General features: G+C 51.4%; 1 protein-coding gene across 6 annotated transcripts in view; it reads left to right on the forward strand.

Moving 5' to 3' along the window:
• LOC146346460 (casein kinase II subunit alpha-like) overlaps positions 1-7,899 on the forward strand; it is a 32,192-nt gene extending 24,293 nt beyond the window's left edge. For all 6 annotated transcript variants that reach the window (XM_084848489.1, XM_084848492.1, XM_084848488.1 and 3 more), the window contains 7 exons: positions 285-368; positions 2,866-2,976; positions 3,729-3,830; positions 4,532-4,632; positions 4,867-5,015; positions 5,560-5,649; positions 5,879-7,899. In XM_084848489.1, the coding sequence (XP_084704615.1) occupies positions 285-368; positions 2,866-2,976; positions 3,729-3,830; positions 4,532-4,632; positions 4,867-5,015; positions 5,560-5,649; positions 5,879-5,994 (753 nt within the window). In that variant the 3' untranslated portion in view covers positions 5,995-7,899. The remainder of the gene's footprint in view (positions 1-284; positions 369-2,865; positions 2,977-3,728; positions 3,831-4,531; positions 4,633-4,866; positions 5,016-5,559; positions 5,650-5,878) is intronic.
• Positions 7,900-13,483: the final 5,584 nt, after the last annotated feature.

Raw genomic sequence — 13,483 nt, forward strand, 5'->3', positions numbered from 1 at the left:
GTCATGGCGCGCCCCAGTTACTCTTGCCGCCCACTGGCCTGGCCCCAGCCGGGGGCAGCTTGCCCTGACCCTGTCAGCTCAGGTGGCACAATCCTGCTGGCCCACCACTACCCAGACAGGGCCGCCTGCATTGTTCAGCCATAAGTAAAAAATGCCCAAATCCATATTGTGTAATAAAGGTATTATGCTATATGGATTTTGGCGTTCTCCTGGCATGCGTTTGCTTTTGGAGCAAGGCTGTTCTGATGTGGCCTTTGTCAGTTGGTCTCCTGCTGCTCCCACAGGCCCTGGATTATTGCCACAGCATGGGGGTCATGCATCGGGATGTCAAGCCACACAATGTGATGATAGACCATGAGCACCGGAAGGTAAGGCCGCTTGTGGGCATGTGTGTCGCATTTGGGCCTCGCTGGAATACAGTGCCGTGAGCCAGGGAGGCCTCTCCTGCTCCACCAGCTCGCTCAGGCCTGGTGCTTGGGGGCGGCCGTGGGTGGTTCTTGAGTGGAGGCAGAACGGGTCCAGTTGTGGAGTGTCTGCAAGAGGTTGGAGACGCATCAAGCCCTGTGCCTCGTTCATTGGGTAATACTGATTTTTGTTTCTATGTTAGTCCAACTGGCAAAGATAGTCCTACACTGGACCCTCCTCTTTGAAGCTTTGGGCAATGGGTGTTGGTCTGGGGTCTCTGACCTGCTCTTGCTTTGAACCAGGACTTCCTAAACCTTCTGGCCTTTTTTACAAGTGGCTGGTGGGGGAGGGGAAAGGCATTCTTGAGTGTGAGACATTGCAGGGAACACGCCAGTACTCGAAGCTGCAATGCCCCGAGGTCACAGTGCTTATTCATTAAAAGCAGGTCAGTTTTATGCATGTGTTAGCTGCCTTTCATCACTGCAGTCCTCACAATGTGGCATACAATGTAAAACATACAATTCCGTATCAATATAACCAGTTCATAAAATAATAAATCTGTTTCCAGAGATGCAGTACCTTGCTGGGATCAAACACAAGCTGTTGGGAGATAGACCAAAATAATACTTGAAGGATGTTTTTAACATATTTTGGATTATATTCCAATAATGTCTATTTGAAAATACCAGGCTGCATTTAATTGATAATATTATGATCCTAAAGCATTGTGACTTTGAATACTGATGTATTCTTTGCAAAGTTTCTCATTTATTTATTTATGGTATTTCTATACTGTGTTTCTGAAGCTAACTAAGGCGATTTACACAAAATTCAGAAGATAAAAACAGTCAAATAAAAACTCTAAAAATAACCAGGTTTAAAAGGCAAGTTAAAAAGAGTGAGTGTGTTTGAGAGGGATTTGGTTCTCCCCTGCCCTGACTGGCTGTGGGGGGTTGTCAAGATGGTTAAATTTGTTCCTGATCATCCAAAACCCTGAAATTCAATACATTTTACAGTACAATATTAGGGTCCAAAGCACCCCAACAGCTCGTATTCCCAAACCACCTAGACAGCTGAAATGTGGCACACATGTCACCGAGGCAGACTGGGAGAGATTTGTGAGTCTTCCCATAGAAATGGGAGGCAAGAGAAGTAGCTCCAGATGATTACAGGTATCTTGGCCACTGTGATGCACGCAGAGTCCAAGACACGCTGATTGCTAGAAAATGTGGGAGGTGGGACATTTTTACCCCCAAGTGCCCAAACCTGGAATTGAAGTTACCCCCTAGCAGAGAACAGCAAAACAATTGTATGTGGGCTGAACCATTGGGCTGTGGGGATTCAGTTGCCTCGTCAGGCTGGGATTTGGGGTAGGGGGCACCTCCTCGGGTAGAATGCAAGCGTCGTTCACTAGGATCTAATCACCATTTTGTATCTCTGATTTTATTTATCTTTTTTTAAAGTACCCCAAACGCACTGCACGGAAGCCATGTCCCTGCCCACAGGCTCTGTTTTTTAAGACCCATGGCATGAGAGGAATGGGGACATGGAGGGAAGGGGGGAAACATTGCCCTAGGTGGGAAAGAGTAACATTGCTAACAAGGAGTTAATCAGAGCAGCCCTGCTGGATCAGGCTGAAGGCCCATCTGGTCCAGCAGCGGGCAGGTCGACAGAGGTCCCTGCGGCACTCACGAGCAGGGCATACGGGCAATAGACCCGCTTGTTTGGCGGGTGTCTCTAGCCTTTGGGCTGGCCTTCGAGACATATTTCTCCAGGCAGGAAGTGTTGCCCCTTGGAGGATCTGTTTTGTTCCAAAGTTCTGCATGTGGACCAAGCAGCAGATAATGGGAGGGTCTGTATCAAAGGAGTTTTGCTGCTGGGATTCATGGAGGTGGGGTCTCGGTGGATTCATGCAGGGGTGGGTTATATGGCAGGGGGTAGTCTCAGAGAGATGGCAGAAAGGGGTGGGGGAGTCTCATGTGGCCCACACCCACGGCGGTGCTGGTCTTGCACTCCTCCCTGGCACGTCCCACCCCAGGGAAGGACTTGGCACCAGCTGTGCCACTGACCCAGGCAGACATTGGCTACCACAAACAGCAGGTCAGCAGATGCCTTTTGCTTTCTGAGCCTCTTCCGTTTGCTTGCTTCCTGCTGAATTTGGGAAGGGGTTGGCCAGCCACGCCCGCAAACTCTTCAGTGGCTACTTGTAGGCTGGGCTGTGGTCCATCTCCCGATTTTCTGCAGGAAGCGCCCCTGATTGTCAGGATGCGTCCAGGCCTGGACCAGTCCTTCCATCTCCCTGGGCAGGCTGCTGCTGCCGCGGGCTGCCAGTCCAGGCCTCCGCCGAGCCTTGGGACTTCCCTGCGGAGGAGTGGAGCAAGGGCTGCCCTTCCTGCTTCCTCCCCAGAGAGCTGGGTTTGGGTGCTCAGGGCTGCTCTCTCCCTCCCCCTCTGGCTGCAGCTGCGTCTGATCGACTGGGGTCTGGCGGAGTTCTACCACCCGGGACAAGAGTACAATGTGCGGGTGGCCTCCCGGTACTTCAAGGGGCCGGAGCTGCTGGTGGACTACCAGGTACATTGGGACCGAGCCCTGGCTGTGGGGGAGGACCTGGAGCGCAGTCACAGGGCCATAAGACGCGGGCTTCAGCCAGGCCAGGCCAGGCTAGGCTGTTCATCCGCAGGGCCTAGTCTTGTCTCTTCCGAGGGGCTGTCCAGGGTCTCCGACATTGGGAGATCTCCCCCCCCATCTGCTGCTACCTGGCCCTTTTCCCTGGAGATGGTGGAGATGGAACACGGGACCTGCCTCATGCACAGCAGGTCCTCTGCGGCCCCTTCCCAGCTGTCTCCAGTTCAAGAGTTTGGGCTGGGGACGACTTTTGCTGCAGGCCCTGGAAAGTCCCTGCCGGTCCCAGGAGACCAGCGTGGGCTAGGCCAGCAGGCAGGCAGTGGGAAGCAAACGCCTTGTGATCCGGAAGGGAAATGATGAGTGTGCGGGGGGGGGGGGGGGTGTCACAGCCAGAGGAGGGGTCGGGGAGCTTGAGGTCCCTGGGATGGCTGCCCACTGGAGCTTATTCTGTTGGAGATGGCGGAGCCCAGCACAGACAGTGGAGTTGGGGGGACTGAGGCTGGGGGGGTGAAGGGGCACCCTCTAGAGAGGCCCTCTAGCCAAGGAAGGCCGACTCAAGCAGCCTTCCCTCCAGGCGGCTCCTGCCCCAGGGGGATGCCTCCTGCCTGGCAGAGGGAGTGGTTTCTGCCCACTGCTCATGTTGCCCTTCTCCCCCTCTCCCGCCTCACCGCTCTCTCCCCCGCCCCCTCCTTTCCCAGATGTATGACTACAGCCTGGACATGTGGAGCCTGGGCTGCATGTTGGCCAGTATGATCTTCCGCAAGGAGCCCTTCTTCCACGGCCACGACAACTACGACCAGGTGAGGCCATCTGGGTGCACATGGCCGGCCTGCCCCTTCCTCCCTTGGTGTGGGGGCAGCTGAGCCGGCTTCAGCTGCTTGTGGAGGGGGATCTGAATCCAGCAACTCTGATAGACCCTCACCTCTGCCCCCCGCCCCCCGGTCATCTTCTGATCTTTCCTTTCTGGAAGAGGCTCCCCCGCAAGATTGTGGCTTCCCCGCCACCCCTCACATTGCAGCCTTTGAGCATTAAAGTCAAACGCTTGGAACCCGTGATGGCTTCATGGTCAGAAGTGTTGCTGGCCCTCCTCCCCTGACGGGCACGAAGGACTCGCCTTCGGACACGGCAGTCGGCAGAGGAGGGCTCCAGCGATGACGCGGCTCCAGCCATTGGTTGCAGGAGCCCTCCAGCACCTGCCACGATCTCCCCCTTCCCCAGGGCAAGTGTTTTTGTCCGTTTGGGGGGAGGGGGCAACAGGTGGAAGAGGTCTGGATGGCTGCAAGCAGAATTGCGGTGGGGGCCTGCTGCAGGCGGGCCGTACACCCCCCTCCGCTTCGGCTTGCACCAATTCACGCAAGGTTGCTCACTTCATCAGGCTCCCTGCGTCCAGGGCACACCCCCACCCTTGGCTTCCTGCATTGCAGGGCTTGCAGAATAATGTGTGTCGTGTGCCCCCCCCCCCCCCCCGGTCTCGCTCTTTCACCATCTCCATTGCTCCCAGTTGGTGCGGATCGCAAAGGTGCTTGGCACAGAGGACCTCTATGACTACATCGACAAATACAACATTGAACTGGACCCCCGCTTCAACGACATCCTCGGCAGGTGAGGGCCAGGGCTGGCCAGGGTCCATGTTGCCAGAGTGGTTCTGACGAGGCTGGCGGGCGGGGGAAGTCGGGGCACTTTGAGAAGGGCGCTGGCCCCGAGGAGCCCGTCCCCCTGCCTCTGAGGGTGGGTCACCGGCCGCTGTGGCCAGTGGCCTCTTCCCGCCTGCGGCTCCTGGATCTCCAGCAGCGCAAGGCCTCCGGGTCCGTCCCTCCCTCCCTCTCTCCTGCACAGACACTCTCGCAAGCGATGGGAGCGCTTCGTACACAGCGAGAACCAGCACCTGGTGAGCACCGAGGCCCTGGACTTCTTGGACAAGCTGCTGCGCTACGACCACCAGACGCGGCTCACGGCCCGCGAGGCCATGGAGCACCCCTACTTCTGTACGTTCCGTGCCGCCTCCCCGTCAGTCCTGCTGCCCCCTCTCTGGTGCAGGCGTTGGCTCCAAGGCACCCTCCCCGTTGCCCACGCGGCCAGAGCTGGGCCTACCCCCCGTGCCCCGGCGGTTCCCCTCTTGGTGGACTTTTCTGCAGTCTCCCTGAGGCTCTGTGGTGCAGGGGCTCTGGCACTGCACTTCCAGCAAGGAGAGGCTCTGTGCAGAGGGGCGCCAGTCTCGGGGGTCCTTCTTTGTGACGGGAGCTCTGCCACATGGTGCAGCCGCTCAAGCTGCTGCGGCCCCCTCCGGGCCCTCGCCCGGCCTCAGGTCCGCCTCTCAGCTCTGGATGGAATTCTCCAGCCCCCTTTGGCCCGCACCTCTTGCCCCCAAAGGTCCAAAGGGGGGATTGTCCCCTCCACCCTGGGCAGAGCCCTCTGTGCCGCTCCTCCGGTGAATGGGCTGTCCTCTGGGTACTCGGGGGGGAGGGGTGTCTGGGCAGAGTGGGTGGTCCTCCACTCTCCCTGGAGTCACCAGCCCCTCTCTTCTGCCAGACCCAATAGTGAAAGATCCGGCAAGGATGGGCTCCTCCACGGGGCTCTCGTCGGCCAACACACCTGTCAGCTCCTCCAGCATGTTGGCAGGTAGGCCTCCATGCCCGAGCGCAGGGCTGGGTCGGTCGGGGAGGCCGCTGCTGGGAGTGGCCTTGGCAAGGGTGTCCTGGAGGATTAGATGTTGCCGCTCAGCCTGGCTTTCCCCAGCCTTGGTCTTCTGTGGAGAGGCTGGTGGGGCAGATGCGGCCTTCCCCTCCCGGTCCCCTTGTCCTGGCTCAGGCTGACTCTCTTCTCTTCGCCTCCCCTCTTGCCTGCACAGGGATCACCTCCATGTCTGCCTCACAGCCCATCGGCAGCCTGGCTGCCTCGCCCGTCATCTCCTCTCCAAACGCTCTGGGTTCGCCAGTCCCTGCTGCCGCAGGAGCACAGCCTTGACCCTGGCATCGCCACTGCGGGCTTTGAGCACCGCCAAGGCTGCAGCCTCGCCCCTGCCTGCCGCCTGCCTGCCTGCCTGCCTCTGCAGGGCTCTGCCGCCCACCCACAGCAGGCAGGAGGGGGGCTGGGGGGGATCTGTCTCTGGAATTTGATATTTTTTGTTTCTGTTGAGTATGTCAAAGAGCCAAGCCTGGGCTGCTGTCGCTGCCCCTCCTCCTCCCCTCTGCGGCGACGAGCGCGGACTCTGGCTGCGGACAGAGGCTTCTCTGTGGTCTGTGTCGAGTAACGTGAGCTGCATTCTTCCCATGAGGGTCGTGGTTAGTGATGCAACTACAGTGTAGACACCTAAACGGAGAATAAAATTTATTTTCTATGTCCCTAACGGCTGCGTGGCCCAGTTCGTTCCTGGCAGGGGGCGAGGGGTTTGTGTGCTCAGTTGGGAGGGGATCGCTTTGAGGACAGGAATGCTCCTTCGGGAAGCCAGGAATATGGGATGTGGACTAACGGAACGCGTGAAGCTGTCTGGAACCGAGTCAAGACACTGGTCCATCTGCTCTGCCTGGCCATCAGGTCAGTCTCAGCCCTGTTGCATGAGATCTTTTAAGGGGAGATTCAAGGGGATGAGCCCGGGACCTTTTACAGGCAACACAGGGGCTCTGCCACTGCTCAGTGGCCCCCTCCCCTCATTTCTGACAAAGCTGTCAAACCCAAGGATGGTGGGTCTTCTCAGGCCCTTCAGTGCTCTGCAGTATGTCCTGTAGGGCTCCTACCGAACCCCATGCAGATTTAGCATGTTCCAAACTCTCCTCAAGGGTGGGAAGCCCCTGGCAAAGGGGCTGCTGGGCAGGGTTTGCAGGGCAGGCTGTCTGAGGGGAGCAGAGTCTGGCCCTTGGAGTCCCCAGGATGGCACAGCAAGGCAAGTTTGCGCAAGCATGACCCCATCTGTGTCCTCCGAGAACGATAAATGCTTGAAGAGGGAACCTACCACTGCGATACTGAGGTCTTTGTGTGACCATCAAACAGAATTCACATTCGCTGGTGAAACGTTCCAAGTTTGTCCCCCCTTCCCGCTTTTGATTGGGAAAGTCCTGAGTGTACCCAAAAGTTGCCATGGCTGTGGGGCACAGGCATTTGCCCCAATGTACAGCTGCTGGGCAATTGGGGTGGGAGGGCCAGGGCACTGAGAACTGGCCCAAGGAGACGGGCTTCAGTCATCCAGGGAATTCTCGCAGTTAAAGACGAGAGACGGGCAGAGTTTGGTGCCACCGCTTTTCCTGGAAAGAAGTGGGAGGCAACTGGGCACCACGGGAAGGCGCAGGCCCCTCGGGCAGAGACAGGCAGCCTCCCAGACACCTACTCTGGTGGAGTTCGCTGGCTTGCTTGAGCTGCCCATGCCTGCCTGCAAGAGACCAGCAGAAGGCGCTCCAGGGCATCCTGTGGTGGGGGCTGGATTATGAGTATGATAATACTCTTCATTGACATAAGTGTCTATACATAATTTCATTTTGCCAGTGTAGCATTTAGCAGCTGATAAACCTCACCTCCATTAATTTGTTTAATGAATCCTCTTTTAAGAACATAAGGGCCCTGTGGGATCAAACCAAGGGTCCATCTCATCCATCATTCCGTTCACATAGTGGCCAACCAGCTGCCGACATCTTTGCCTTCAGATTTCACTACAGCCAGGCCCAATGGAAACAAATGTATTTATTCATTCATTCATTCATTCATTCATTTCATTTCTATACCGCCCAATAGCCGAAGCTCTCTGGGCGGTTCACAAAAATTAAAACCAAACAATACACAATAAAACAATTTAAAATATATAGAACATTAAAACCACAATATAAACAATACAACCACAATAAAACCTAGCAGCAGTGCAAGAGTTTAAAATACAGATTTAAAACAGCAAAGATAAACATTTAGAAAGCTAAAATGCTAAAATGCCTGGGAAAATAAAAAGGTCTTCACCTGGCGCCGAAAGGAATACAATGTAGGCGCCAGGCGAACCTCACTAGGGAGCTCATTCCAGAGCCGGGGTGCCACAGCAGAAAAAGCCCTCCTCCTAGTAGCCACCCGCCTCACTTCCTTTGGCAGGGGCTCACGGAGAAGGGCCGCTGAGGATGATCTTAAGGTCCGGGCAGGCACATATGGGAGGAGGCGATCCTTCAGGTAACCTGGCCCCAAGCCGTTAAGGGCTTTGAATGTTAACACCAGCACTTTGAATCGGGCCCGGAAGTGGACTGGCAGCCAGTGCAGCTGGAAAAGTACTGGCGTAATATGAGCTCGCAGGCCAGTCCCTGTTAACAATCTTGCTGCCCTATTTTGGACCAGCTGAAGTTTCCGGACCGTTTTCAAAGGCAGCCCCACGTATAACGCATTGCAGTAATCCAGACGAGAAGTTATCAGAGCATGGATAACTGTAGCTAGGCTATGTAGTCATGTGGCATTGCATGCATCTTATTGAAACCTGGCTCCCATCTGCAACATGTCAGGAACAAGGAAGAACATAAAAAGAAGCATGATGGACCAGCACTAAGCCCTATCTTGTCCAGCATTCTGTTACACAGTGGCCAACCAGCTGCCTGTGGGAAACCCACAAGCAGAACATGAATGCATTAACACACTCCCATCATGTTCCCCAGCAACTGGTGCACGTAGCATACTGCCTCTGATACTCAAGGTAGCACATAACCATCAGGACTAGTAGCCATTGATAGCCTTCTCCTCCAGGAATTTGTCTAACCCCTTTTAAAGCCATTGAAATTGATGGCCATCTACATCTTGCGAAAGTGAATTCCGTAGTTCCGCTATGCACTCTATGAAGGAATACTTTTATCTGTCCTGAATTTCCCACCAATCAGCTTCATGGGATGACCCCATTTGGATCTAATATTAAGAGAGAGGGAGAAAAATGTCTCCTTATCCACATTCTCCACACCATAATTTTGTACAGCTCCATCGTGTCTCTCATCACCCTCCTTTTTTCCAGTCCCAGCTGTTACAACCTTCCCTCATAGGGGAGATGCTCTAGCTCCTTGATCATTTTAGTTGCCCTTCTCTGCCCTTCAACCAACAAACCAACATACATACATACATACATGTATGGTGACTAAAACTGTACACAATATTCTAAGTGTGGTCACACCATAGATTTGTATAAGGGCAGTATGATATTGGCACTTTTATTCTCAATTCCTTTCCTAATTATATCTCTGACATGGAGTTTGCCTTTTTTACAGCTGCTGCAGACTGGGTTGACATTTTCATTGAGCTGTCCACAACAACCCCAAGGTCTCTGTCTTAGACACTGCTAGCTCAGATCCCATCCGGCTATACTTGAAGATGGGATTGTTTGCCCCAGTGTGCATCACTTTACACTTGCTTACACTGAACTGCATTTGCCATTTTGATGCCCATTCTGCAAGCTTGGAGAAATGTTTTTTGTTGTTGTTCAGTCATGTCCGACTCTTCGTGACCCCATGGACCATAGCACGCCAGGCCTTCCTGTCCTGCGCTCTCTCCCGGAGTGTGCTCAAGTTCATATTCATTGCATCGGTGATGCTATCTAGCCATCTCATCCTCTGCCATCCCCTTCTCCTTTTGCCTTCACTCTTTCCCAGCATCAGGGTCTTTTCCAGAGAGTTTTCTCTTCGCATTAGGTGGCCAAAATATTGGAGCTTCAGTTTCAGTATCTGCCCTTCCAATGAGCAGTCAGGGCTGATTTCCTTTAGGATGGACTGATTTGACCTCCTTGCAGTCCAGGGGACTCGTAAGAGTCTTCTCCAGCACCACAGTTCGAAAGCATCAATTCTTCGGTGCTCAGTCTTCCTTATAGTCCAGCTCTCACAGCCATACATTACTACTGGGAAAACCATAGCTTTGATTAGACGGACCTTTGTCGGCAAGGTGATGTCTCTGCTTCTTACTATGCTGTCTAGGTTTGCCATAGCTTTCCTCCCAAGGAGCAAGCGTCTTTTAATTTCATGGCTACAGTCACCGTCTGCGGTGATCTTGGAACCCAAGAAAGTAAAATCTGTCACTGCTTCCATTTCTTCCCCTTCTATATGCCAGGAAGTGATAGGGCCAGATGCCATGATCTTCGTTTCCTTAATGTTGAGTTTCAAACCAGCTTTTGCACTCTCCTCTTTCACCCTCAACAAGAGGCTCTTTAGATCCTCTTCGCTTTCTGCCATTAGGGTGGTATCGTCTTCATATCGGAGGTTGTTGATAATTCTCCCAGCAATCTTAATTCCGACCTCTGATTCATCCAACCCGGCATTTCTCATGATGTACTCTGCATATAAGTTAAATAAACAGGGTGACAATATGCAGCCTTGTCGTACTCCTTTCCCAATTTTGAACCACTCGGTTGTTCCATGTCTGGTTCTTACTGTTGCTTCTTGATCCTCGTACAGGTTTCTCAGGAGACAGGTAAGGTGGTCTGGTACTCCCATCACTTTAAGAATTTGCCACAGTTTGTTGTGATCCACACAATCAAAGGCTTTAGCGTAGTCAATGAAGCAGAAATACATGTTTTTCTGGAATTCTCTTGCTTTCTCCATGATGCAGCGAATGTTGGCGATTTGATCTCTAGTTCCTCTGCCTCTTTGAAATGCAGCTTGTACTTCCGGTAGTTCTTGGTTCGCATACTGCTGAAGCCTAGCTTGTTGGATTTTGAGCATCACCTTGCTGGCATGTGAAATGAGCGAAATTGTGCGGTAGTTTGAACACTTTTTGGCGTTGCCCTTCTTTGGAATTGGAATGTAAACTGACCTTTTCCAGTCTTGCGGCCATTGTTGAGTGTTCCAAATTTGTTGGCATATTGAATGCAGCACTTTAACAGCATCTTCTTTTAGGATTTTAAATAGCTCAGCTGGAATATTGTCATCTCCACTAGCATTGTTGTTAGTAATGCTTCCTAAGGCCCACTTGACTTCACTCTCTAGGATGTCCAGCTCAAGTTCAGTGACTGCACTATAATGGCTATCAGGGACATTAAGATCTTTCCTGTATAGTTCTTCTGTGTATTCTTTCCACCTCTTCTTAATCTCATTTGCATCTGTTAGGTCCCTGCCTTCTTTGTCCTTTATCATGCCCGTCTTCGCACAAAACGTTCCCTTGAGATCTCCGATTTTCTTGAAGAGATCTCTAGTCTTTCCCATTCTGTTGTTTTCCTCGATTGCTTTGCATTGTTCATTTAAGAAGGCCTTCTTGTCTCTCCTTGCTATTCTCTGGAACTCTGCATTCAGTTGGATATATCTTCCCCTTTCTCCCTTGCTTTTCGCTTCCCTTCTTTCCTCAGCTACTTGTAAAGCCTCATCAGACAGCCACTTGGCTTTCTTGCATTTCTTTTTCTTTGGGATGGATTGAGTTGCTGCCTCCTGAACAATGTTACGGACCTCCGTCCATAGTTCCTCAGGCACTCTGTCTATCAGGTCTAATCCCTGAAATCTATTCCTCACCTCCACTGTATATTCAGAAGGGATATGATTTAGGTCATACCTGAATGGTTTAGTGGTTTTCTCTACGTTCTTCAATTTAAGCTGAAATTTTGCAACAAGAAGCTCATGATCTGAGCCACAGTCAGCTCCAGGTCTTGTTTTGACTGACTGTATAGAGCTTCTCCATCTTTGGCTGCAAAGGACATAATCAATCTGATTTCGATATTGACCATCTGGTGATGTCCATGTGTAGAGTCGTCTCTTGTGCTGTTGGAAAAGAGTGTTTGCTATGATCAGCGTGTTCTCTTGGCAAAAGTCTATTAGCTTTTGTCCTGCTTCATTTTGTACACCAAGGCCATGCCTGCCTGTTATCCCAGTGATTTCTTGACTTCCTACTTCAGCATTCCAATCCCCTATGATGAAGAGGACATCTTTTTTTGGTGTTAGTTCTAGAAGGTGTTGTAGGTCTTCATAGAACTGATCAACCTCAGCTTCTTCGGCATCAGTGGTTGGGGCATAGACTTGAATTACTGTGATGTTGAATGGTTTGCCTTGGATTCTTACTGAGATCATTCTATCGTTTTTAAGATTGTACCCCAGTACTGCTTTTCCCACCCTTTTGTTGACTATGAGTGCTACTCCATTTCTTCTAAGGGATTCTTGCCCACAGTAGTAAATATGATGGTCACCTGAATTAAATTCGCCCATGCCTGTCCATTTTAGTTCACTGATTCCCAAGATGTCGATGTTCAATCTTGCCATCTCATGTTTGACCACCTCCAGCTTACCTTGATTCGTTGATCTTACATTCCAGGTTCCTAAACAATATTGTTCTTTACAGCATCGGATTTTCTTTTCACCACCAGACACATCCACAGCTGAGTGTCCTTTCGGCTTTGGCCCAGCCGCTTCACTCTTTCTGGCGCTACTTGGAAGTACCCTCTGCTCTTCCCCAGTAGTATATTGGACACCTTCCGACCTGAGGGGCCCATCTTCCGGCGTCATATCTTTTAGCCTTGTGATACGTTCCATGGGGTTTTCCATGAGATGTTTTTGGAGCTCTTCAAAATCCCTTGTTGTTTTAACCTTTCTGTTTTGATATCATCAGCAAACTCGGCCACCTCAGTGCTCACTCCTAATTCCAGTTCATTTATGGACTTGTTGAAAGGCATTGGACCTGTCATATATTCCCCTAAATGGAAACAGTGGGGATTGCTCGAACAGTTCCTGAGCACATACAGAAAGCAGACTGGAAGCCATGACGAGCTGGAAGAATACTAAATCAATTTTATTTAATTCCACCTCTTATTGACATAAATGATGATAGCAACATATATATATATAAAAACATTTTAGAATTCCATAACGTTAAACATGTGTTTGTGACACAAGAAAGAGAAATCATTCTTGTGTCACAAACACACTACTCCATCCTGTCTTGTGAGTACATGTTCTCAAAACATGTCTTGTATTTACAATTTGAGAAGATCATTCATTCCTATTCCACTTCATAGTTGAAGCTTTCTGGGCAGTTCACAACATTTAAACCATAAAATACAACATTATAAAATGCAATATGGAAGTTTAAAAGTTTAGAACTATTGTATAAAATAAAAATCAAAATAAAACCTAGCAGCAATGCAAAGATTTTAAATACTCATAGAATCATAGAATAGTAGGGCTGGAAGGGGCCTACAAGGCCATCGAGTCCAACCCCCTGCCCAATGCAGGAATCCAAGTCAGAGCATCCCTGACAGATGGCTGTCCAGCCTCGTCTTGAAGGCCACCAGTGTGGGAGAGCCCACCGCCTCCCCAGGTAATTGGTTCCATTGTCGTACTGCTCTTACAGTCAGGAAGTTTTTCCTGATGTTCAGCCGGAATCTGGCTTCCTGTCACTTGAGCCCATGATTCCGTGTCCTGCACTCTGGGATGATCAAGAAGAGATCCTGGCCTTCTTCTCTGTGACAACCTTTCAAGTACTTGAAGAGGGCTATCCTATCTCCCCTCAGTCTAATCTTCTCAAGGCTAAACATGCCCAGTTC

The sequence above is a fragment of the Heloderma suspectum genome, chromosome 4, assembly GCF_057233095.1.
Source record: "Heloderma suspectum isolate Gila_16-S chromosome 4, 16-S_ref, whole genome shotgun sequence".
NCBI lineage: Eukaryota > Metazoa > Chordata > Lepidosauria > Squamata > Helodermatidae > Heloderma > Heloderma suspectum.